This window comes from Blennius ocellaris (assembly GCF_963422515.1).
Source record: "Blennius ocellaris genome assembly, chromosome: 17".
Lineage (NCBI taxonomy): Eukaryota > Metazoa > Chordata > Actinopteri > Blenniiformes > Blenniidae > Blennius > Blennius ocellaris.
The window spans coordinates 13,188,100-13,215,469 of NC_137666.1; the positions used below are offsets into that span (position 1 = coordinate 13,188,100).

The 27,370-nt window shown below is 41.4% G+C and overlaps 1 protein-coding gene across 1 annotated transcript; it reads right to left on the bottom strand.

The window, feature by feature from the left end:
• On the bottom strand, window positions 1–26,244 carry LOC308142295 (sterile alpha motif domain-containing protein 5-like; the record flags this gene model as incomplete). Its single annotated transcript, XM_080512643.1, has 3 exons — window positions 1–168; window positions 1,968–2,066; window positions 25,771–26,244. The coding sequence occupies 3 exons, from the start codon at window positions 26,242–26,244 to the stop codon at window positions 1–3; spliced, it is 741 nt and encodes a 246-aa protein (XP_080368769.1).
• Window positions 26,245–27,370: the final 1,126 nt, after the last annotated feature.

Here is a 27,370-nt window from a genome sequence, read left to right on the forward strand (position 1 = left end):
TCATCTGCCCAACACCCCGGTGCTCGGGTAATTACCCTTGTGTGACTGGGCTGCGGCCCCCCCTGAGATGCCGCTGCAAGCTGCATTATCAGTGAGGCGGCTCGGCTCCCACAGGACCACAACATCCCCTGATCCTTCTCTGAGACATGACGCAGGAGTCAAGGGCAGCTGTCAATCATGAAACGTAAGATCATGGGGCCTCGGAATGAGGTCATTCCACATGGTGCCAAAAACAAGTGAATTGACCCAATGAGGGAGGAAAATACCCTCGGGGCATTTCTCCTGAAGCATTTCGTGGGAAGAACATGGTGAGGACGGATTCACTTAATGTTGGAAAACACCGCGACACAAAGCAAGATGGCCAATGGAGGACGGGGGAAGATCGTGAGGAGGAGAAAATGAATGAATGAGTGAAGCAAATAAACACCTGAGGGAGCAACTTGATATTACGGCTGTGATTACGTTTTATTTTGGTTCACTTTGCATTCACATTTCAAATCAATGCAAAAGACGGCAAATGGAAAGTTTTAGTGATGTAGCTAATGTAACACAACTAAATTCCTCAACAATGCTGTTAGTTTCATCAGTGCACCTGGAAGAGGACCGTGGTGGTGTTATTTACCAACTGAGAGCTTAAATTATGCATCAAAGGCGTAAAATAGCGGAAACAGACTCGTTTTATTTAGGGTCGACATATTTTTCCATGTAATCCCTTCGTACTCAAAACGAAGCACACGAGATTTGGTTGGACTCAAAGTAAGACCAGCTCTTCAAGGGGTTTTCAACTGCCTTGTTGGCGACTTGCCAATTTGGATAGCAGCGTTCACATTTTGACAAATAGCTCACACCACACCAGAGTGTTTGTTTACATGGAGCGACGCTTGCCCAGTGTGAACAAAGCTTACGATTCACTGGCTGCTAACAACTGTGACAATAGCGAGAACTTTGTACCCTGAACTATGGGGGGGCGGGGGGGGGGGGGCTTCATTCAAGTGGCCCGAGGAGACACTAACAAGCAGCTGGATGGAGTTCATGAGAAGTCTTGAGAGGCTGCTACTTGTGGACAAGTGCAACCATTTGGAAGTGCCAAGCCTTTTTCCTTGATATTTCTTTCTTTTTAATGGACATTGATGTTCAGTATGCTTTCAACTTCTGTCTTGAGTGGAAACTGGCAGGTCTCTCGTGACTGACAATTGGTAGGTCACGGCTCCTGACGCAAGACGGAGACTCAATCAAGGTGCAAGTCAATCATCCAGCTGCGACTTCGAATGAAAGCTTACTGCTTAACATGAGCACTAAATAACATGAGCACCAAATAGTCTAAGCTTTACCCAAGATTGGACTGTTTCTCAAACTTGAGGTTCTTCATCATTTATTTAGTAAAAAACTGTTGTGAGCATTTATAGGATGTACTTGTATTGGTGCATTAAATTAAGGGAAAACGCACAAGTTCTCAGTATTACGCCGCCATTTTACTGGTCCGGCCAAACTGTGTGTGAAGTAAGCCTGAGCAATAATGCAGTATTTATCTTAATACTTGATATATTCAATTGTTGCTGCTACTAGAAATGTCTTCTTTTATTTTAATGATAAAGTATTGGCAATCATTGCCTTTAGCTATACAGGTTTATAATAAAAATATTTGCTGTTAAAACTGAGCACGGGCTGTGGTGAATGCAGTATTTATTTGATCCGAGCAAGACTTCTGTGACTATGTAGCATATTGAACCAGAAGTTGTGATGAGTGCAGTCTGTTCTTGTAGCATTCACAAGTAAACATGGCTTGCATTTGATCCTCACTGGAACATAGTGGCAGAGACCACCTTTAACATGGCAGTGACCCAGCTTTCACCAAGAGAAACACTACATCTGAACTACATTTTCCGGGGCTAAGAAGCAACACTGATATCATACTGGAGGATTCCTGGGGATCTTTCTAAGATGCTCCTAACAACACTCTGCCTCACTTGCGCGTCAGAGCCAGTATTTCCACTAGACTTGTCAGGCGGGGCTCTCCTCTGGGAGATCCATTTCTCTGTGCTGCGTCCTCCCACTGCAGAGATGAACTTCAGATGTTCAGGAGAGCGTTCACACTGATTACACATGCACACTCTGACAACTGCAGACACACCGGCATGGCTGCTGACAACAAATGCTGTCCCATTCGATTTGCCTCCACCTATAATCATACAGATGTTCAGTCGTCAACGTCGTCAATCCCGAGGACCTCCACCTCTCAGCCAGTACACCCATTAATGGAAGTTAACCACGGCTAGCCAAGCGTGCTCTGACATCATGAGAATTGCATGAGGATCTATAGTGAGACTGAAAGCCGGATAGAAAATGGATCAACGTTGAAGAGAGCTGTTGCTCTCGGTGTTTCACATCTTTTCTGACTGTGGAGATTCCTCACCATTTTTTCTTTCTTTCCATGCCTGGAAACATGTTGGAAAACAAACCACAGTGAAGACATATTTTTATATTCCACTGTTTTTACTTTTAATGCCAACTTAAAACACCTTATTGACACAATACCTCAAATGGTTAAAAATCAATAATCAATCATTTGCTCAACATTTGACCTCAATCATCGAACCAGGCTTGTTTTAGCAAGATGTTTTAACACTCTCGTGTTAAAATCGGTCTTTCCTTATTGGATGCATTGGTTGGTAGATTTTTACCACAGCAACCATTATATCAATATGACATTTTCAGTCTCCACAGCTTTAGTCAGCTTATACGAGCTCCAGTGGTTTATGCAGATCATCTGAACAGCCATGTTGTAAAAATATCATATATACTTTAATAATGCAAAATGGTTAAATCGCATTAAGTCAAGCATAAGCACTCGGGAATAAAAAATTCAATAATCATATTCATACATTTAAAGTCTCTCTTTGCAGTTGGCTCTATAATTTATAAAGCGCCGTTTGTGAATACATTTCAAAGTATTTGATAAAAATAAATAAGGTTTCTATGATGACCAGAGCCCCGCTAAATTTACGTATCAGGATGGACATCTTGGAGACAACAAATCTTTTTTTTTTTTATAAAAACACAAACAGAAGGCTTAGTTGGACTCCATATGGAAAAAAAAGATTCACTGGTAAAACAATTTTCAGAAAACTGCTGACATTAGGAATTTCTACTTGGATCTATATCCTCTCAGGTCACATCATTGTGGGGTGAAGCCTGTGACACTCACTCAGGAATTCAAGCTGTAATGGCCCATGAATCATTTTCACAATGTAGACCCCTCAGTCCAGCCTTTGCTTCATCACATACCACCCCTCCTTTTCGTAAAACTCCACCTCCTCCTCTCCGTGTCTGCGTTTTGCTCCCTTTATTCAAGTCCTTTTGGCTTCTTGTCTCTTTTGTCCCACTTTTCTCTGCTTTGTTTTTGTCTCTATCCCACTTCCTTCAAGCCAAACGTATTTTTATTATTGCTTTGTTGCAAACTGTCTTCGCCACTGCGGATGACAGCAAAACGCTTCCATTCGCTTCATGATGCGTGAAACTATTTGCTGTGCTCCATTCACAGAGGTTCGAAAAAATTATTTGGGTTTTTTGGACATGGGTGATAACTGTGGCTTTTTCCTGATACGTTCACAACAACTACAGAAAGATCCCTTGTGTAGAGTATTTAAATACAAATTAAATGTGTATAAACAGAACAATCTATAAAAAAAAAACCTTTTGCTGCATTTTTTCCACTTAATAATTCTTGACAAAACATGTACAGAGCATGAGGACACAGTTATTTGCAACTTTTTTTTTTGTAGTTTTGTAAGCAGGAGACAATGATTCTGATGATGTTTCCAGAAATATATTGCACACCCTGTCACTTCTGGTCCACATATTAACATTTTGTTATAAATGAATTACTGTAATCGCCAGGTCCAACTCCTCAGGAAAAAAGACATGATATGAAAGAAAAAGTAAGTTCCAACCCAAAGTCAATAGAATAAGCATACTGCAATTTAAGTGTATAACAGGCTGTTGAAAAACCTCTGCAAAACTGCAGTATAGTATGAATATTACTAGCCTGTAGTAAGAGGACGTGTGAAAAGAGGAATTTTGCAGGTAGATATAATTCAATGATTTTGTTTATACGAAGGTAGAAAATAGTGAATAATTCCTGTTAAAACCTTCAACTCTGGTAGTTTATTTGCAAATTGTTTTAATGGTCACAAACTGTAAACAGGTGAAGTTATTTATTGCAGATAATAAGGAGGATATCGACCATTAAACTACAGCTAAACTGTGGGGGCGCAGATTCTAAACACTCCAAAAACAACGCCTCCACACAAAAAAGTGAATGTCCTTGTCAAAGAAGATATATAAAAGGCTGCACCAGTATCTGTTGCTGCTTATAGAGGAGATTTCACAGAGATATAATTTGCATGTAATTTCACAATCAGTTGCAGACAAAAGCCTCATTAAAATGCAGATTCAAACGCAGTCCTGTGATCCTCTCCCGCATTGAGCTGCGTAATTGTGTGTGAGATGTAAATGACCCTGGTGGTGAGTGGGTGTGTTTACTACTGCGATTGGCATACATAAATAACTCACACATGGGGGGGCCTTTTCTGATACGGTTAGCATTGACATGCAGTCAAGTCCAAAGCCTCTTTTAATAAGCATGTTCAAGTATCCAAGTAACGTCAGCAGTTTCAAACCAGTGCAATGTGCTAATGAGTATTGATGATGATCAGCCATACTGTGTTTTCATTGCGCATACCTCGAGGGAGTATGTCAACATTTAAGAAACAAAATCCAACCGGAAGGTAACCTGACAGCTTGAGCTAAAGCAAAAGGCCTCAGAGGTCATTCTTGCTTCCTACGTCCATCCTGCAGGACCAGCTGATACAATACCTGTGGTGGAGTTTCCTGTCATTCCTCATAGAAATGCACATTCTGCATGTCTTTGTAGCTTCCCTATCACAGCCATCATCAGAACAGCTACATCCGCTTTTTAATGTTTGCTTTGTGCAAACAGGTAGAGAGTTGATATAAAATAACCGCCAGCAGAAGAATGCAGAAGTTGTTCAACTGCAGGAACAAAGTAGCTAGTGGGATTTTGTGAGCAATTCAGCAAGAAACTGACAACTGGGCACCAAACAACACAGTCCACTAAATTTGGTCCAAGAGTGTGTCTGAGCAATTTCATGCAGCTTAATCAGAAAGTGTTATTAATTTTCCCATTCGGCTATTTTTTTTTTTTTCCCTCCGTGAATCTGAAAGTTAAACAAAGTCAATACTGCAGTCTGGGTTTCCTATTAACATGGAGCCAAGTGGAGCACGTTTGATTTCTTTGTCCTTCTTCCAGTCATTCATCCATTTAATTTCAGCTCTATTGATGTGGGGGGGGTCTGATTATTAGTTTGGCTAAAGTAGGAAAAGAAGCCAAAAACACACAAGCCAAAGCCAGAGCCTTCGTAGGTATGAGTGAGAAGTTGTTTCTGGGGCTCACAATCGGCACGTGGCAGTAAAACTAGGTGTGATTACTGAAAGTGTTACGACAGACAAGTCGTATTCACACCTTGAGCAAATGTGAGTCAGGATGTGAATTGGGACAAACTTCTTGCAAGTTTAGATAAATATTTAGGAAAATGGGAAATAAGGAAAGCTTTACTTGCCTTTGCACAAAATAAAATTATTATTTATTTTACGGAAAAACAGCTCCCACAGAGGTGATATGGAGAATAATCAAACTGCCAGGTACATCTTCCATATTGTGATATCAAAGATATGTCAAATGGTCCAAGACTTCCCTCCTTTCTGTGGACCTTAATGTGTATTTCCATGACTGAAGTCGGGCCACCACTTACACTGGTGCCACATTTGCAAGCAATCCTTAAAATAACTCTGCAGTGCACTTTGTCCACTGGGCATCATTAGCTCCTACACTGACGGTGAGTACCACAGATGTTGCTCAGATGTTGACATCAAGGGTTTATGGAGTGCAACTGATTTCATCAGCTGCACTGTCAGCCAAACGGCTCGGTCTTGAGGTGCTTCAAGATGAAGGCAAAGCTGCAACTGTGGCAGTAAGAGAGTAAATGTACCCTCACTGCTGGTATTTCAAGCACAAAGTTGAATAGAAATTGTTCAAGGACATTCACCAGAACACAGTCACAGTTCGTGGCAGTGCCCCAAATACTCTATTTTGGAAAAAAATCTGGGTAAGGAGGGCGCTGGTAAGATTCACTTGGATGATCAGGGAAATGAAAATTCATTTGAAAACAGATGGGACATTAGTCTACAAAGGTGCTTTGAGCCCATAAATAAATAAATAAATGCTTAAACGTAGACAATACAATCCGACTTCCGCAGATATTAATCCTATTAAGTGTAAATAAATTTAAATACATAAGATAGAGGTTTGGCATGTGATTTAAGAGGATTCCACATCAGCTGGATTTCAGAGTTGCACAGCGGTGCAATAGCACAGTTGTATTAGCGCAACAAGATGACTTGTTGTAATTTTCTGTCTGACAGAGCTTATTCTGTGTGGCATTGGCACTGGACTTACACAGGTTTTCTCTAGAGCTCATCCAGGTTTCTCCAAACTATCCAAACACTCCATCTTCATCTGTGTGTTTGGATCTATATTTGCGACAACCTGTCCAGGGGTTACCTGTTTTGGCTGAGTTTTTCTGCAGTTTAGGCAGTCTGGATACATCTGGTACAGAACATGAATGACTGGATAATTGGTTTTCAAAAATAAATACAAAGTTTCATCTTTACACAACAACATTTTGGCAATGTTACACAGAAACTGCAGAAACACTGATAATGATGTCACCAGCAGCCAGGCCATGAGTTGTCACTATTGGTTGTTTTTGTAATAGAACTACACACACACACACACACACACACACACACACACACACACACACACACACACACACACACACACACACACACACACACACACACACACACACACACACACACACACACACACACACACACACACACACACACACACACACACACACACTGTAAACATTGAAAATGGCGAGCATTCAAATGAACGGACGATGAAGTTGGATTGCTATTACAGGTGACTTCAACTATAAAACCACCGTGTCCCAGGAGAACATTTTGTAGTGGGAATCATGACACTCTGAACGCTGCCATTGTTGTTATTGTCTATTTACTTGTGTGTGTGTGCAGAAGAACTATTTACTGTTACTGTTGTTTTTCCTCATTTTCAGGGAGACGGATTGATTTCAAAAAGTTTGACATTGGGAGCCGCTTGGCAAAAGTTGTGTTTTCAGTGGCTTCGAGCTCCATTGTCATGTTAATGGACACCCAAAATGCACGTTTGCTACTTTCAATGAAAAACTTTGTTGTGTTAACAGAGCCTGTGTATAACTAGTGATTCAATGGTGACTGTAGGAGTGAATATGAGTGTTTCTTGTTTGTCAGACTCTCTGTGTTTGCCCAAAGATGGAGTGGCTACTTATCCAGGGTGCAGCCTGCCTTTACCCAGTCTACTCTTTTGGGATTGACTCCAGCTTCCAGCTACTCTAAATTAGATAACGTGGAATAGATGATGGATGGTTAGATAGTTGCTTATGGCTCTTTTCTGTAAAACTCCAGTTTTGAGTAATAGAACCACTAACACAATGTCGACTCCATGTATGGGACGTTACGCCTGATGGTCGTGAACAGCTTAGAATCATGCTTTTTTGCAGAGTCTGATGAAGTATGGATGCGCCTAAAGCATGCAGTACAAGCAGGATTTGATGCACTGCCTTATGGTGGATATCATTCCATGCACTACATGTAGGAGGTTCACATGAAACTGTCTGACATTCTCCAGGATAGTGTTACCTACAGTAGTCTGTAAGACTGAATATCTGTGAACTCTAATTCATACATGTGGCCAATTATAAGAGCAATGGACTTACTGTATCGTCTCCTATGAGGAAAGAACACGGACAATTAGGAACAGAGCAATTTCTGCAGCGTCGCAACAAAAACTAAAGAAGCCATAAATGATGTCAGAAAAAGTCATAAATATGTCGTTTTACAGGGCTAATGAGATAATAGATGAACACAGTCACGTTTCTCATATAGCCTTTATTGGCCACCACGGAGGCCATTACGTGATTAATGTCGAATCAGCATCAGAGAAAAACTGCCTGAATAATGGATACAATGCATCAGATGTGGCCGTAACCTTGGCAAAGATACGAGGACAAAGTGGGAGAGACGATCTATATGTAGCACACTTTGTACACAGCACAGAGTAAAGACACTAATCCATCCTCACACCTAAAAGGCACCAATCAATCTGAAGCCCTCTGTTTACCTTCCTACACCAGAACATTATATATTTTGATAGTCGAGCCTTTGAATAACAATTAATTTCCAATTGGAGTCAGAAATGCTCAATGAATGGAAAAAAAAAATTATCATGCCAAGGACCCGAGGAAACACGTAAAAGGAAAGGTTTTTGTTTTTTTAAATCATCTATGCAAATTTTGCATAGATGATTAAAAAAAAAAAAAACCTGCCAAAATAAAGAAAGTCTTTTTGGAGCCAAAATCCATTGTGTGAAGCGAGGCCAAAAACCAAGCAGCTATCGTTCACTTCATGGATTTCTATCCATGGTTGAATCTGTGTGGACTCTGTCTGTGTCTCTTGTCATCCATATAAAATGTCTTGCACTTTATATCATATTTTCTGCGAGGATGACTCCAAAGAGGAACTTAAAAAAGAAAAAAAAGAAAAAGAAAAGTTGATAGCGAAATGTCAGCAGCTTTAAGCTCACATTCTTCTTTACGGAAGCTGATCCGTGGGATCTGTCGTGGATCTGTTTCATTAAGAAAGTTCAGAACATCAAACTTTTCACTCGGGGACAGTGTGATAAACATCCCCCGTCAGCTGCACGACCAGACACTCGTGCATATTAAAATGAAAACATGAAAGCATGATTAATATTCAGCCATGTGTATTTGAGCCAGAGCGAGAGAGACGCGGTCTGCCTGCAGGCAAACAAACACTGACACAAACCAGGCCTCTTCCAGGAATAAGTGCAAAGTCAGAAGATGCAGCGCACTTGAGGAATCACAGGCAGCCTCACAGGTTGAACACTGGGCTTGGATGCATGCTGACAAAACTCAAAATGTAATGCTTGTAATGCTTCAGCCTGCCATGTTGGTTTCCAGTCAACAAGTAGAACTGAACATCAGTTACATCCCTGTCAGTGTTTTCACTGGGGAACCATATCCTACAGTTTAATTTTTGTATTAAAGATGTCATTTCTGCTTCACCAAATACTGTGAGATAGTGCAAGAAATTATACTACTATGTGTCACATTTTGTCAGAACGAATTGATTTTTGGCCTTGCTCAACTCATCCCACATCACTGCTGATACTAAGGACCCTTTTACAAGATGGCTTTTTCAAGTGCAAACACAAAATCTTTGTTGCATTTTGGAAAATGTTTGGGCTCCGGTGGCGGTAATGCTGCTGCTTTGCATGCACACCACGACAGTACTACACAAGCGCTACTGGACAATAACAACAATGGCTGCCTCCAGAGTGTTATGCACTCCCACTGCATATTCTCATGGGACTTGATAGTTTTATAGTTGAATCACTCGGAATAGCAATGTTGAGGTCTGAGGAAACTGGAAAGCATTCCTCTCCTGCTTTCTGTTGACATCTCCAATCAGCTGCTTTTGAACGTTGTCACAGTATGCTATATGACAGTGGCATTTCACTGTCAAGGAGAGGCCAGTGTCTTCACTTCTTATCTGTGCCACTGTCCACGACCTTTTCGCTGAACTTAAAATTCAAATGCCAACAGGAGCTTGACATGGTTGAAAACGGTGCCACAGCAACTCTGTGACATTTAAGAAACGTTCTACAAGATGTAACCTGTCCTCGTGGATAACAGTTGAAGGGTGGTACGCAGCAGACCGAAATCAAAATGAGACCTTTCTTAGTCAGGGCTCTCTGTTTTCATATTTTTTACAGATTCCTTATATTTTATCAGCTTTAGATTCTTAGCTGGGGGGGGGGGGGGGGGGGGGCTTGCACTCACACTCGTGAATCACCCAGACCAGGAAACACCAGACATAGAGCCAGAGGTCTTGATGTAGTACGCTGGCCTGATTGTGCCATATGGATTTTCGTTAGCTTGTCTGCACTGATCCCTGTGAAAACTCGGCTTGCATCAACAGGCCTCAGTATCTACTACAGCTGTCATGCCTGAGAGGATGACTGCATCTGGCTGGAAGCACAGTGGCTGGCACGGCGGACAGTGGACGTAATGAATGCATTAGCTATTGAGCATCCTGTCACTCGGCCAGATCACACTCGGTAATGTATAAACCAACATTCACCTGCCCCCAAGCGCAGTGTCACTGAGATAATGACCACCCAAAATAGACGAGTCCACCAGTAGTTGAATAGTACTGGTAGTCATGGCATAAAGTTCTCAGTGAAGTTTGGACTTCAAATACACAGCAGCCGATTTTGATATTAATACTTGAAGATTAATTTATAGCCTTATTTACCCCAAAATCTGTGTGATCTTAGTTTCTCCTCACCAGGCTTCTTCAAATCCCTGTGAACATTTCCATAAATATGAGCTGAGGATAAGAGCTGCTTTGATCGTGTTGGTTTTCTGGTCATACTTCAAAGGTTTATATTCTTATCTCCTCGCAAGGAACTGCTCACAATGAGGTTCATGGATGATGCCATGTGGATGGGACACTGCTGTTTGTCATTTCATGAATGCCATCCATCTCTTTCATTGTAGTGTGATGATCTGCATTAGACCATCCAAGTAAATACAATACGATGTGGACTATGTGTAGTAAAAATAGCCACTGTCATTCCCATTCACGGATTGAGAAAATGAGACCCTGCAGATTACGGCTCACTTCAGTTGCTGCACCGTCCCTCTCAGCCACTTTTTCCTCTGCTGGATCTTTCCAATATACACAATATCCGATTCACCTCAAACACTGTCTGTGCAACTCTGAGATCGAAGCCTTTCTGTCCAAAATAGGCACAAAATTAAATTCAAGCTTTAATCATATTGCATGCGTGTGTACATGGATGCACCACTGCTCAGCTCTTTGACCGGCTGGCCTCCAGCATACGGGTACAGCAACACAATGCTGGAATTTGGTTGACAACAAAAACAGTCAAAAAAATTCAATCAGTTTTAATCTCGTATGTGATTTCACTCTCCACAAACAGCATTTGACAGCAATGTGAGACTAACTCCTGAGGACATTTGCTTGTAAACATATGATCAGTGTCTACTTGTCAGGCCACAATGACATGCATCGTTTTCATGCCAGTGTGAGTCAACGTGAGCTGCCACGAAAGCCAGCGGGGTGTGTGTGTGTGTGTGTGTGTGTGTGTGTGTGTGTGTGTGTGTGTGTGTGTGTGTGTGTGTGTGTGTGTGTGTGTGTGTGTGTGTGTGTGTGTGTGTGTGTGTGTGTGTGTGTGTGTGTGTGTGTGTGTGTGTGTGAGAATGTGTTTGTTGGGGAGAGGGGGGCAGCTATAGAACAAAAAAAATGGTTGGTATGGCTGCTAAAGTCAAACCTCATAGAGTTGTCTCACAAAATATAAAAATCAAAACCTAATGGGGGCGGAATGACTTGGTTGGTGGAGCGGTCATCTCCCAATCATAATGCAACAGGTTCGATTCCCATCTCTGCCTACCTACATGCCAAAGTGTCCTTGGGCAAGACACTCAACCCCAAACTGTGTGGGTGAATGCAGTGTGAGAGTGAGTGGTTGGTGGTGGTCGAAGGGGCCGATGAAAAATGCAAGGTAAAGTGTCTTTGATTGTCCATAAAAGTGCTTTATTAAACCAATGCATTATTATAAAACAAATCAATCCTGATATGGAGCTGTGTTGTCCTAAACATGCTCTAATTATTCTAAAATACATTGACAGGAACATGTCTTATTTTGCAAGGCTGAAGTGAGACGACCCTTGAAGCTATCATTGACTCCTGAGTGAAACTCATACATGATAGAGGAGCCGAGTGGCTCGATTTAAAATGTTTGCTCCTGTTACTGAGATACTTGTTGCCTTCAGACTAAACAAAGCTAAAGCATCTCAGAAAAATATAACAGCTTCTACACTATTAAATAGTAAATGTGACTATAAAGTAGCAGAAAACCCCACAGTAAGATCACAACTCAGCACATGTAGTAACAGCTCAGCCTGTAAATACAGGAAAATACTCAAATTCAGGATTTATTAAACAACTGAGAAGACAATATTAGCATCTTCAAGTCAACAGGACTTTCTCCATGGCACTATTGCATTAAATGCCCCTGGGTTGAATAAACAATAAGCAGTTTTGTTTGTGTGTTCGGTGTGCAACAAATCCGCGTGCAGTGTCAAGTGGCTCACGTTTTCCAAAAGAAAAGAGAAATGATGTGGGAGAAACCAAAGCAAATGCAAATGTCTCTGAACAGCTTGGAAAGTGGCTGTCACCAATTATAGCATGAATTATTGACATAGTTTTCATCTAATTAAAAAGCACACTGAAAAACATAGATCTCTGCCTGTCAGAAAGGAGAATGTCGAGACCTAATTCTGTCCTACCTTTTAAAGATTATATTAAATCGGACGCTATAGCAGAGCCACAATTAGACGAACCGATAGGGATTGATTTAGCTGTGCCAGAGGGAACTCCCTAATCAAATGGTAATTGATTGAATTGAGCCAATTAATTCCACACTTGCTGGAGCATCTCTGCCATTACAAAATGAAAAACGCAGAGTGCATCAAGAGCAGTTCAAACGGAGCCCTTCTACGGCAACATTTTAATTAGTACAAATTTATCTGAGGACGAAGCAAGCCGTATCAACCAGTGATTTCTGTCAGCTATCTTTTTTTTTTTTTTTCTAGCCGTGTTCAAAATAAGCTCTGTTCACATAAGCTGTATAATATCGTCATGTTGGCAGTGTGAGACAGGGATTTACTCAAGCTACCATGTTTGGCCCACTGGAGTGCTAAATGGTATGAGTCGGTTTGGCCATAATGCATCTCATTTAACATTTCACTAAGCCACTTGGCACACGGCAGGATGTTTATAACATTAGTGGCTATCAGGCCTTTCTGGGCTTGTTCTTTTTTTTTTTTTGGCAGCCTTGCAGGTCCTAGATTTATTAAAAGACAACTCCAAGATGCAAACTCTGTGGCATTTGGGGAATAAGCACAGATATAGCCTAAAGATAAGCCTGAGACAATGCAGAGAGGTTATGTTTAGTCCCCGGAAGTTAAATATTTGACACACCTTAAAGTTGACATCTTTTCTACATTTCTTTAACACTGCATTTGTGTAGAAGTTTTCAAGGTTTAACAATTCAGCTATTTCTTGGATTTAATACAAGTAATTTGCTTAATACGTTTTTGGTGAAATGTATTAAGTGCTCACTCAATAAAATACACCACGTATGTGTGCAGTTCATACACTCTGACCCTTGGTTTGGTGGAGTCTGTAATACTTTTTTTATATGAATACATCTCACTTTATCGCCTGAATTCAATCGTTTTCAAATTAAATTGCACGCAAAAAGGTCCAAACATGCCAAAAGAAGAAAGACTAAACTCAAAAACAGTGACAACTCTTCCTCTACTCCCTCCTTACAAGAATCTACAATAGACATTGAGACATTGGATTGGAAGCACATGAGAATAGCGCTCTCAAATCTGCCAACGCTACCATGTCATGAAGTCCTTGAACTTCAAAGGTTCCCAGGAAATGTCATGGGGAGAGTGATCAAAGTGCAGTAGTTGTAGTAGCACAGACACAGAAAGACAAAATCAATATTTCAAAGCAGAACGTATACTTCTTATGTGTCTATGCGTAGCCACATAGAGTGCAGCAATTTGGTTTGCCCTGATTCTTTCAGTTGATGGCGACATCCAACCGAACAATCTCTGAAACCTACTCTAACAGCACCATCGCTTCCTCAGAGCTTCTCAGAGAAACCTTCAGATGTATGAACTTTATGAGTTAAATCCATTCACACATCTTCAATAGAGTCTTTCGTGATTTCATTTCAATGTTCGCTCGCAGCCATCAACTTCCCCAGGAGGCACAGCCTGGACCTCACAAGCTTTTGGAGAGAAATTGCTACTGCATCACCAGTGAAGCAGGAAAAATCCATCCATCCATTATTCAGACAAGCTACCACACGCATTCGTCATGATGTAAAAGATATGCAGCACATTGATGAGACTGATGAACAGGAATACAAAGAGAAATCACTGCTGGTCTTAGGACGTTATGTGAGCCTTCACAGAAAATGAAAGAAAACAAACTGGTGATTGCTTTTGCAAACAGTGAGAAACATGAGTCATATTATTGCTGATTAGCTAAATCAAGGACCACAGAAGAGTGAAATGTACAGTTATTGCGAAACTTTATTGTTTATATCCCCTTTATCTTAGGGAGTCAGTCACAGCTGACGTTTTGAAAAAGACTTCATCCAATTGCAAGTGGGGCTGTAGCTGGACCCAGCTGCTGATGGGTGAAGGCAGGAAACAACCTGGGCACGTCACCTGTCCACCACTGGGCAAAAGCAGGGAGATACACAGTCGCACACGTTCACACCTTCAGGCAGTTTCGAGACATTGATGAACCTCAAACGCTTTGGGACCGTGGGAGGAAACAGGAATACCAGGAAAAAGCTGCACGCACACACGCACACTGAAACGCAGTTTCTTTCTGTTCTTCATAAGTTGCGTGACCTGGGCCTACTTTATTGGACCCTTTATACCCTTTCTTTGAAAGTTTGAAAAATAGAAATGATGCATTTTTGATGAGGGCACCGGTGAAATACCGGTAATGTAGTCAAGACCTGTCACATGTGGCACACAAAAGCACTTTTCTAGTCACTCAAGCATTAACTTAAATTTCGGGTTTTTCCCCTTCAGGCAGCCACTGTTGCCATGGCTATTAGAGCTTTGAAATTGGTTAAAGAGTGCACAATAAACTCCTTAATTATGTTAGGAAATGACCCCAGTATCTGTAGACAGCAGGTCAATGCAATTCATGGCTTGATTTGCTTTCTTACTTGCAATAATGCACACAGTCTACATAATCACTTGAAATCTAGAATCTACTTTCAGAATGGCTTACGGGCTCAGTTTCCATCCTGTTCATATATGTGCAAAAACGCAGCAGAAACCTTCCACAATCGGAATCGCTCCATGTTCTTAATTCTATGTGGGTGGGAAGTGAGCAGCACCAATCTGGAAACGTCAAAAATCCCATCACACCTTCCACAAGAGATGACTAAACATAAAGTCACGCTGGATTATAATAATCCACTGAGACAGGAAATAAAGGAGGCTAATGGTTGAAACCGTAGGCAAAACAAAGGAATGCACTATATAGGCCAAGCTGCTCCATTTATATTTTCTTTGACTGAATACATTATGTTTGGAGACAGTGCAACACTAAATGCATTAATTATTCCGCGGAAATCAAAAGCAAGATAATGAGGAGAAAATTAGCAATCGCATCCCTTTAATTTCACACGGCTTTGAATACTATGCAAATATTGCACAGGGAAAGCAGCTCAGCTTACACTTTGTTTTGGCAACAGTGTCAGATGAATTGTCATCTGAAATTCATAAGGGAGGAGGGTCTTAACTACTGTGGAGGAGAAGAAACGTGGAAAGTGGGTCATGATCTAAAGATACGGTCCTGCGCTACGGGAGTTTGATCCCTGGATATATATTTATGCCCATAGCCTCAGTGAAAGGTCAAGCAAATGTTGTTTCTCTATGTTGTGAATGCTCACGAGCATGGGCGGACCCGACTCTGATCCGACCAATAATACACAGCTGGATGGAGAGCAAGCTGTGAACTCTTCTTGTGCAGACGGCCGACGCATGGACACAGCTGTGGGGTCTGTGGAGAAGCTCCTACAGCACACCGCTCACGAGATAAACACAAAAACAAAACTCAAACTGATGAGGCATGAGGCCTTACTATCCTGCACACATTTTGTTAAATTATAGAATGACATTGAAATACGCATCACTACTGTGACCTTGTTTGCGTTTGGAGGGTCAGCTCTGCAAACATCCCTGAGCAATAGATCCACATTATGAAAGGAGAAAAACAAAATCATAAATTATACATGCAGTTTATTCCATTTAAAATGGGTCTATATACAATAAAAAAAATACTGTACATGCAATGGAACTTCATAGTAAGAGACTCAATCTTTCTTCTTTTTTCTTGCTCAATCTCCTATTTTCTCTTTCAAGTCGAGGAGCTGCTCTCATCTGATACCAAAAGAAGCGACAGCAAAAGACCAACTCTGACTTCCTGCATTTGATGGGTACATGTCATGACAGGGCACCCTGCAAAAGCTGAAACAGTGGAGTTAGTCTAATCCTTTGGGCCTCGAGGGCAAGTCACTAATGGGCCAAAACATCAAACATGTGGACTGGAAGCCTGAGATTTAATGTGGGTCACAAAAGCTTTCGAAACATGAAAGTAATCTATTGACTATATCAGGTATACCTGCAGGGTGAAGGTATGAAAAAAGCATCACGAGGCGCAATACATTGGCGATTAAAATCAACTTAAAGTTTGAATCATGACATGTAAAACTTCTGATTTTTGTTGTTTGCAGTGCAAAGGGAGGCCTAGACATACAAATAATTAAACTTCAACATAGTAAAAGAGCAGTGTAATAGCAAATTAGGCTGAGGTTTTTTAATTAAAAATGATTGCCCAGTGTCTCAGACAATGCAACAAAAACAAATCTAATTGCGGTTGTGGTGCAAAACTGCCTACCAAACAGGATTTTTGTGACGGAGGGCTGTTAATGTCCTTAGTTGACTTGCTGTTGCAGCTTGATTGAATTTTTCAAAGCTTGGATTTGACATGTTTTACGCACTGCTGTTAATTTGTGCAACTTCTGATCAGACTTTAAACCTGGGAGACATGTGTGTAACAGCAAAGCTCTGAGTTTTCCTAGAGTTGAGTTTTAATTATGACAGTTGCTCTCTTTAAAGATATTCTGCCATCGCGGGAGATTTCATAATAAAGGAGGAGGAGCCTCCCCATAGAACTTGAACCACAGTGTGCCCCCAAGCTCTCGAATGTAGCCAGAAAGACGTCTGGTGAAAATAATAGCAAAGTGTTTGGTACAAGTTGCTATGGCAACCCTGTTAGAAAAGGACTTTTGTGTCTATTACACTAACAATAAACTCTGTTTAGTCCAAATGTGCCTTTTAATAAAACAGTCATTATATCCTTCACGTACTTCTTTTGAGCATAATTTATTCCTGAAAATTGAAAAATCCTGCTGACTCTGATTTTTCCTGCTGCGACACGCGGTATAGCTCTCCGGCTATCAGGGAATACACACCTCATACTATGGAAACCACTCAGCAATGATTTTGTAATGTTTCATTTAGTACCTCACAAATACACCTCTTTATTTGAGGCTAGAGTTTTACTCAAAAGAAATAAAACAACACAAACATCTAGCCCTATAACAGCTTATGTGAATTAATCCTGCCTTTCATTCACTGCCTTCTAACGTCTGTGCTCAATGCACCAAATCACGGTGAACACATTATTAATATGTGCCATGTGGAAGTACCACTAATGCATTGGTCCGAGCATGCAAACAAACTATAAGCTGCATCTATATGCATGACCTATATTTCAATATAAATGCAAGACTAATAGATTACAATATCTCCAATGATTAAAAGCCTGTGTTGGTGGCACGTAACAATGTGTTTCAGTGGTGTACACAGTCAGGAGGATGGATTAATACGCTTAGCCCGAAGGTATAAGGGCATTATAGTCAAGTTGGTTCAATAAATCATGACAATATGTCAAAACGAGAAGCAAGGTATAAATAGCTTAATGCATCAAACTTTAAAATACCTGATTAAATTTACTTGTTCCTATCATGCAAGATGTCTAATTTACAGTGTCATGGAGGACTCGGAGGAAAAGAAATGCATCCCATATTCTCGGATTTACTTCTTTTCAAACAATCTAAATGATTTAGGCGAATGAATGAATGTGTTTGATCAGATTAGGATCCGTTTCATCTCTCAGTGGGCCTGATTATTTAAGACAACCGATATAAATTACATGAAATCTTTACATCATACTAATACCCTGACTCCAATCATGTAAAATGCAAAACGTGTTTCATGAATAAATAACAGAAGAAACATTTAACCACGTTAGAGGAATGTACTTTTCCTCTACTAAACGAGTTCTTCTGCTACACTGACGGAAAATACTAACATCCAACCTCGCTGATGTTGGCAAATACAGTAAAACAATGCCAGGTGGAAAGAGTGATGAGACTTTTGTCATGGAATATGACCAGGGTCACTGAAAACCTCCTTTCAAAGACTGTAGGCAGCTTTTTCACTTACAAACTTACAGCAGATCCATACTGTACAGTAAGAGAGACAGACGATTACCCACACACTCAGATTCAAACTATTTGGCTTCAAATATGCGTTTTGGGGAGAAATTTTATCCACAACCAGGGAAAGATGCAAACCACACAGAAAGGTCTCTAAGCTCACCCCGAATGTCATTTAAAGATGATAAATTATGTTCAACAGGAATATACTGACCCAAAACACAGACTTGTTCACCATTACTCGCCTAAAAGAGTAGTTGAGTAAGATTGGATACATGCTGAGCACCACCGTTGTACTATCTCATTTATTATATGAAAAAATATACGTTAAATATGATGGACTGCAAGCACTGGACTTGCATTTGCACAACTTTAATGTGCACAATAATTTGTTGAAGCATATTTTTTTTTAAATATATTCTTAGAGTAAATGCTTTAATAAGATGAACTGACATGAAAGAGAAGATAATTTGCGACAGTAAGCCGCCTGAACAGACCACCAGCAGCAGCAGCACCAGGACCTACTGTACCTCAATGTCCAGCAGAACAATTCAGTCATGCATCATAGGATTGTCTTCAATGTATGTCAGAAACGAGAAGATCTCCACTGCCTTATAAAAGGTTGAGATTGGATTGGATTGGATTAAAAACAGCGGCACAAGTGCAGACTTTTGCGCATCAATCCATACGGAGTCATTTCAAACCTTGTCTCTCGCTGTGGTTGCCTCTTTTGTGAGTCAGTTACAAAGCAAAGGGGGCTTTCTCCACCACAAAGTGATTCATATTCTGAGAGCAGCACCTAGTTTAACAAAGACCTACTTAGAACTGAAGTATAATAGCTGTGATGCAATGAAGGGCATAAAAGGCTGGAGGCAGAGTGAGCTTATAGAAAAAAACAAATGTTTACAGAACACAACTGGAGTAAAATGAAAAAAAAAAAAATCTCACTCAAAGATTTAAAAAAAATAAAGGATGAGATCATGAGTGGAAATTGTAAGTCTGAAATAAGCATGTAAATGGCGGATTGCTAGTCATTAACTATGTGCGCGTCTGTTAGTTTCTCTAGGCAAAGCCCCTCCAGATGTTCTTCCTCGGGATTTCACCTCAAAGGCAACATGAGAGCAGAACGCCATTCAGAGTGGAAATTAACTGGCGAGCTGTAGATGCACAGAACAAGTGACCTTACGCAATACTAATCTTGAATTCACACATATAGGTCATTACTGCCCACTTTACATTACACATGGGACAATGTCCTCTGCAAGTTCAACATATGCATGCACAGCTCTATGATGTTACACTGAGAGGTTAAGTACATGTTGGCACAATGCCAGCTGTGTTTTTGACGAATGCATCCATGTCGGCGGTACGGGAGCAGACTGCTGCTTAAGGAAGCCAGACAAGGTCCCAACCTATAGGCACGTCTATGTTTGTGGCATGTTAAGCTTTTGAGTGCTCTATGCAATACTTCTCAATCCGAACCCCCCTCATTCAGCACCATCTGAGCAATAATCCAGCAACATGCCGGTAATCGCCCAGTGGTTTGATGTAATCTATACTGACAGAACATGAATAAAGTCCACAAGCAGGCCGACCCTAAAGTGCTAGAAGAAGAAAGACAGTGGTAGCAGTGAAAGAGAGAGGACATGCTAATCAAAATAAGACTGTAACATGATTCATATAGTTCATTCATGTGCTCAGACAGACATACAATGCTGTACACTTGAGCTGTCTGGAAGAAACCAGAAAAACATTCATAGTTATCGGTGTGTGAAGAAGTGATCCGGACAAGCTGGGAGTTACTAAAAAAAACTAGTTGATGACAGAGAGAATATCAAACAATTTAAGCACACTTACTCGTGTTCACACTCTCTACCAGTAGTTACATACCAGAGTTTTTAAGTTCTTAACTGGTGTTTCAAGCCTGTAAGTGTGTGTGACTGTCTCTGTGTTCGCCCTGACATAGAGAGGTGACCCATCCGGGGTGTACCTCCCATTGACTGCGATCAGCTCAGTGCCCTCCGACTCTCAGCTGGATAAATTGGTACAGATGTCTGAATAGTCATGTGCTATATTGTAGAGCCAACTTCCAGCTGACCATTTATGTGTAAATATTTGTAAATGTTTTAGAAAGTTGCAGCCTGCTGATTATGCTCGTAAACCTAATGAACATATGTGTGATTATCTGTTTCAGTGGATACTGGAAGACTGAACATGCACCGCAGCACTTTGGCATCTGTATACAAGCTACTGTAACTTGAGACTCAGTGCTGCCCAAAACGGGAGACATCTGCTTCGAGCGCATCCAGAGTTAAGGATAGAAGGCGTCGTAAAATATGCAAAAGAGGCTAAAGGAGTGGCAAACCAAAGGGCCTATGTCACATTCCTACTGGCAGATTCATTGTACAACAAAGTGGATTGTTCTGGACAATGGGCCACTTGGCAAGTTATGAGGTAGACGAGTATTTTGAGGGTGGTTGTACTGTGCTTTTTGGTGTGTTGTCCATCCATCCATCTGTTTGTCCTTCCGTCTGTTTCATCTTTATTTTACTAGGAAATCACTTGAGACATTCTCTTTATCAAGGGAGACCTGGCCAAAAGACACAGTTTACTTGGAGAGACAATTCCCAACTATGACAGTGGGCTTGTTAGACTATTTTCCTTTGGCACCTCAAACGCAGAACACATCCAGCATTATTTATCACCACAAAGAGAGTAATCAAATTTACTTTGATAGAAAACCAAGGGAAAAGCCAAAATCTTCAATAAACTTTGGAAAAGAAATAATTTATATGGAGGAACATCGGCCGATTTGGATTCCCCATGTCACGTCTTTAAGCTGTGAAAGAAAAAAAAACAGCCAAAAGACAAAAGAGCTCGACCCTCCACATCGCAAGTAACAAACTAAATGTGACACTTCCAATGGAGCACAAAAGCAAAACAACCACAAAATGACTCCAGGTACCAACTAACTAAACAACAAGATCACTCAACTCATTCATATATATGCAAAGGCCCTTTCTTCCTGTCATGTCCCACCTGTACTCACAGGGACGTCCTTTGCTGGTGTCTTAAAACCCACTTTTGTTCAACAAAAAACTGTTTAATTCAGCCCCCGTTTTACAGTGACAAAGGCAGCGACAGCTGTCAGCTGCTGCAGGCCTTGTATTTTTCCAGGCTCTATTCAGGCTGTCTTTTCTTATGTCAAAAGCAGCCTGCTGGTTCTGCTTGTTCTCTGGCAGAGCAACAGAGGCAAATCTTCTCCGCAGCTCCGCTCCGTTCATCGGTCCAGGGATGTTTTTAACTAAGGACACTGCAAACAGGACTTCAGGGGAGCTTAGGCCCTTTTGTGAGGACAGCTTTAAAGAGAATCCGTCCAATCAGAAGGATTTATAGTGCCTGCTTCACAAACAAATGTTAAAGGTAATTATTTTCTTCCGTTCTTGAATGGTTTAAAAACTACCATTCTACCGTTCTTGTTAACTCTGACATCCATGTCTTATATTGAGGTATAAAACTGTCCATAATTCAGTATAGCAGCACTCAGTATCCCATTCCGACCAAAAAATAAAACTATCACCTACAGGCAGCACCAGGCTGCAAAACTTTCTAAGCAGATGTCAAGTATAGTGAGAAAACTGGTATTCCACTTCATTCACAGAGCATACTCATCATCTCAGTCAAATCTTGTCTGCTGTATAGTTTTATAGTATTACAGTACATGTGGCACAAAAAATTATCTTAATCCACTGAACTACACCGAAGTAATTCTAACATACAAAAAAACAGGCAATATGATCAACTGCCTGCCATTAGACTTCTGAATCAAATTGTGGTATATAGAGGGAAGTATTCCCATTTATGCTCAATTAACTGCATTTAAGCGAAAAACCAAAACCCTCCACTTTGGAAATTTGAGCATGTCAGTGTTTTCGAGGACAAATACGAAATAAAACAATTCAGCTCTGATGGCTTCGTTCTTTTACATGACAACACTAATCAAAATAATGAAATTCCCATCTTCCTACTCTGCGTCGCACCTGTGTTTCACCGAACTCTATTAGCATATGTAAACACAGTTTGTGGGTCTTTGTGTGGTGTGTGAAATAGCTGTATTAAATTCACATTAGAAGGCAGTATGGCTGCCTGCTGTGAAGGAGTGCGAAGGGTCGACACCGACACCCACCAGTTGAGAATCATTGCTCCAAAACCACTTTGTCCATTAACGTGTGCATTTTTACCTCTTCCAGCATAATTACTGTGTAATCCATCTCCATTTGTTGGCATATATACACAAACCACTAACAGTTGTCTGTTAAAAAGATATTATCTGCCACCGTGGCTCATTAGCTATATATAAAATGTTATATTGCTTCCTTTTCATGTAGGTTACGTCAACCCTGTTCTATACCACTCTGAGGCTCCAATTGGAGCCAGTAATGAGGTGATTTACATCTGAAACAGCATTAATGGTATTAACCCCCTCTTCTTTGTCAAAGTCATGAACTAGTCATGCGAGAGTGACACTTTTGTGTGTGTGTGTGTGTGTGTGTGCGCGGGGGGGGGGGGGGGGGGGGGGGGGGGGGGGGCATTGCATTGCTCATTGGGAATTGATTTGCTACCAAGCCTAGACTGAGGCTCAGAGGCATTGTGGGATTTATAGCTCTTAATCACTGGAAATCCTGTGGACAAGAGGGGACACACCACTGTGTTCTCACATAAATTAAATACAACCAATGCCAATGTGAGAGGAACAAGAAGAAAAAAAAGAAAAGAAAGCTTGTTCATAATCATAGTTTAAAACCCCAGGAACAAATTTCAGTCTAATTATAATGTTTCCCTTTAGTAGCTAAAATCATCCATCGGTGGTAATTCCCGCAAAATGCACAGGAAAGAAAACCTCAACAGCGTGCATCAGAATAATCCATTTTCCAGACGACTGTCTGGTCTCTAATCAGAATCCTGATCGTAAATCAATTTTGAACACATGAACGGTGCAGCGATGAACCGATATGCAGACGAAGCATCGCTAAAAGAGTCATACTTAGCCGGAAGCTGTTGTCTGCTGTTCCTGCTGAGGAAATGGCCAACATTGACCCACATACCTGCAGTCTGAAAATGTTTCAATAGGCTAAATCTGATGAACCTGGGAAGGCCAACCTGCTGTTCTTATAGAGCTCCAAAGCATGCAGGAATACATGTTCGCACCAATAATGTATAAAAAAAAGATGATTCATGTTTTTCCAATGTAACTCCGAAAGCGGATCAAATGTAATGAGCCAAAAAGAATGACCCATTTTCCTACTGAAACGCAACAGTGATGACATAACGCGACACATGTTAATCACACAGTTGAACTTAAGTTCAACATAATTCTTTTGTTAGTCACAAACAGTTGTTTTCAATTTGACGAGGCTGAGTGTAACTACTCTACCCGTTTGCTTGAGTAAAACCTCATTCACTCACATCTGTTAAAGGCTTGGCTCTGGGAATGAACTTTAAACTTCAACGTGACTGCGCCGACTCCAAGAGTTGTGGAACTTTTAACCCTGAACAACTGTAAAAAGAACTTTTCCAAGTGAATAAAGCCGCGCCCGGATTGACTGTAACCTAGAAAAGTGAATCAGAAAGAGCCGTTGCACTTAGTAGTTTGTAGCCTCTGAATCATTCATGGACAGTATGCGTTTGTAACAGTGGCGCTCAGTACTGTCGGGCACAGGGCAACTATTGCAGAGCATAGGGCAATTTAGATAGGGTGAAATAAATGTTTCTGAATACATTTTCATCAATAACATTGACAAGATGAAGACAGCACCCAACATAAACTTCACCACCGTTACATAAACCTATATGTGAACAACTGGCTCCAAATATTTACGGTTTGATTAGACATAGACCATTCAATGACACCAGAAAGACACATCTGGTCCAGAGGACATTTATTGTTGATGAGCAGCACGTTCAAGTTGTATCTGCCGGAAGACAGAGTGTGATTGGGAATTAAAAGTGAGGTCTCTCTGCCCAGCACCACCGCACTTTAGGTATAAAAATGTAAAGCTGTGGCCAAATGGTGCGGTGCCCAGCCGTGCTCTTCGGCAGGAATCCATCCCTCATGAAGTTTCGCAGTATGACTAAAACAAATCCATTGCCACCGGTTCAACATGTATTGGCGAAGGGCGGATATCTGCACTTCAAATCAAAGCCAGAATCCATCAGTCACGGCTTCCACAGATAGCAGCAGATTGTTGAGAATAAGCCAAATGTGTCGCCGCTTTTCATCTGGCTGCCGTCCGAACATTAGCTGAGTGTATTATGGGCAGAATGGCTTCGGTGGATGCCAAAGGCAGAATAACTGCTCTCTGCAATTACATTAACTAACAGGCGACACAAAGCGCGGGGTTATCACACATGCAGAAGAATCAGCACACTTGTCAGTCAGTGCATCATCCAGATTGAACATCTGTTGTCAAGGTAGACTGATGAATTGTCCCAGTGACCTCTGAATGCAGGGGTCAGAGCAGGATTTCGAACTCTTTCTCACTATGTGTGAGCTCTTCTTTTGTAAAAGCCTTCACCTCCACTGGATTATCATATATTCATCTGGTAAATGAATCCCTAACTATACAATTTAACAGAAAATACAGGAAAACGTGGATGTGTTGTGCAGTTCTGGGTGATATGAAACAATATTTTGTAATGAGTTGAAAAAGAAAAGTAAAAACATTTATATTTTGTAGATTCTTATACATTAAGATTCTTATGCTGATTGTTCAGATGAGTGACAGCAGACATATTGACAGTCCAAATGAAGACAAACTCACCTGCAGACGATTTAAAGTCACTGTGGAAGGAAGAAAACCCTTCTCTGAGAAAATCCCTGTATCGACATGGAAACTCTGCACAAAAAGGTCTTTAAAATGGCGCTTGAACCCGGGATATTGTCTATGTGTGGCAGGACATAGACAAAAAAACAAATATAAATAAAGTCCAGCATTTAATATGCATATAAAGGAAGAGTCAAAAACGAGTATTATAAAGTTTGGGGGGGTCACGTAAAGCCCATACTCATTCAACTCGGCTCCATTTAATCCAATTAACTTGAGCTCTATAAATAAATACTTTCAGTGAACAAACGCCGCAGCGAGCCATTGCAGACCTTTGCCAGAAGACACCAACACAACCTCGGACCAATAAAGAACCACGGCAAAGAATCACGGCACGTCAGCAACCTTCACATAAATTTGCCACACTTCTCATCACAAACACAACATTGTGAGCATATGAAATCTCGTGTGACAGCTCTTAAAGGCCCAGTCCGTGCTCATCGTGATGATGTTCCCTACCTTGTGGGTGTAAGGTGCTTGTCCCAGGTTGATCCCATCTTTCGCCAGCTTATCCCGTATAAGAACCTTGAGCTTCAGTTTGGGATAAGTCACAAAGTCATTGCACTGTGTGAACCTCAGGTCGTGGTTTCCGGGACACGAGGGCTGGTGCGCCCCTGCGGCCTGTGAGAGTGACCTGGGTGGTGTCCCGAAGTCGGAGTGTGAGGACCGGTGGCAGGCAGAAGCATCCAGGGGCTCCAAAGTGAAATAGTAACCAGGTGATTTCCTTCTGTCGTCGTCTTTGAGATTCTCCACCGCCGTGAGCAGCCTGTGTCTGTGGTACTGAACGCGGACGCCTATGGCATCCAGGTCGGGCTCCCCGATCTGTTTGCACACTTCCAGATCGTCGTAGCCATTGTCCAGGAAGGACTCCACGTACTGGGCCAGGTGGAGCTTCGACAGCCACTGCAGGACGAGATTTGGCCCTTGGCTCATCTTCAGAAGGGATTCAAGAAGATCTACCTTATGTGCACATCATCATCATCACCCTCTCCTGCGCATCTTGCAACTTCACTCACAGTCTCTGGCTGAGATCTCCAGATAAGAGCATCTATTAGTCACAAGGTGATTTTAAAGTATATTTAGAATATGCAAAGTGAAAGTTAATCAAAAGCACCTTTTCTTTTGCATTTCAAGTCAATGCAAAAAAAAAAAAAAAAAAGTCCTCAGAATGATGACCTCTGGTAATGGTGAAGTTAAATGAAGGCATTTAGGTTTAGTCTAAGACACATTACTTGCACTTAGAATTTGTGAAAAAAGGTTGCCGTCTCGTTAAGCTGCATTCATCCTCTTTTCCTCTTTGTTTGGTTCATCCCAGAAGCTGAAGAGCTCCATGAAGTCAGAGCTCCATCAAACATTCAACGGTCCACGCTCATCGTTTAAAACTACATCACCAGCGCGAGGCAGGCAAATAAAATGTGCAAAAAAATATGTTGATCCATTCAGAAAACACTTGTTTTCGGCTTACTCTGCCCCTGATTTTCTCCGTTATCAAGTTATCTCCGTGGCTCCGCTCCGCTCGCCGGCTCAGCTTCTCTGTGTGCGGAGGATGCTGCTGCCGCTCCGGCTCCCTCCGCCGGTCTGAACCCCGCTGCTCGGCCGGAGGATGCTTGCTGCCGCTCCGGCTCCCGCAGCCGCCCTGAGCCCCGGTATGGCGGAGGGGGGGCGCGCAATGGTGACACCTGCAGGCGATGCGAGGAAATGCATGATACATTTTTTTGTTTTAACTCAACTCAAATATTTACCAACAACTAGTGAATATATAGCACTAGAATTATTAAATAATTTTTCTTCAAGTATTTTTTTTTCTTCATGCAACATCCATCCATCCATCTTCTCTCCCGCTTATCCAGTTCAGGGTCACGGGCTGCTGGAGCCGATCCCAGCCCACTCTGGGCAAGGGCTGGGTCATCATGTAACAATGCTGCAAACAATTCACAAATTTAAATGAGCAAAATCATATAAACAGAATATAGTTTTCTAAAATCAATAGCAAAATAAGAAACAGTGGCACTAATTGTGCAAACGTTCGATTAAAATGGTGCAGTTGTGGAATTGGGAT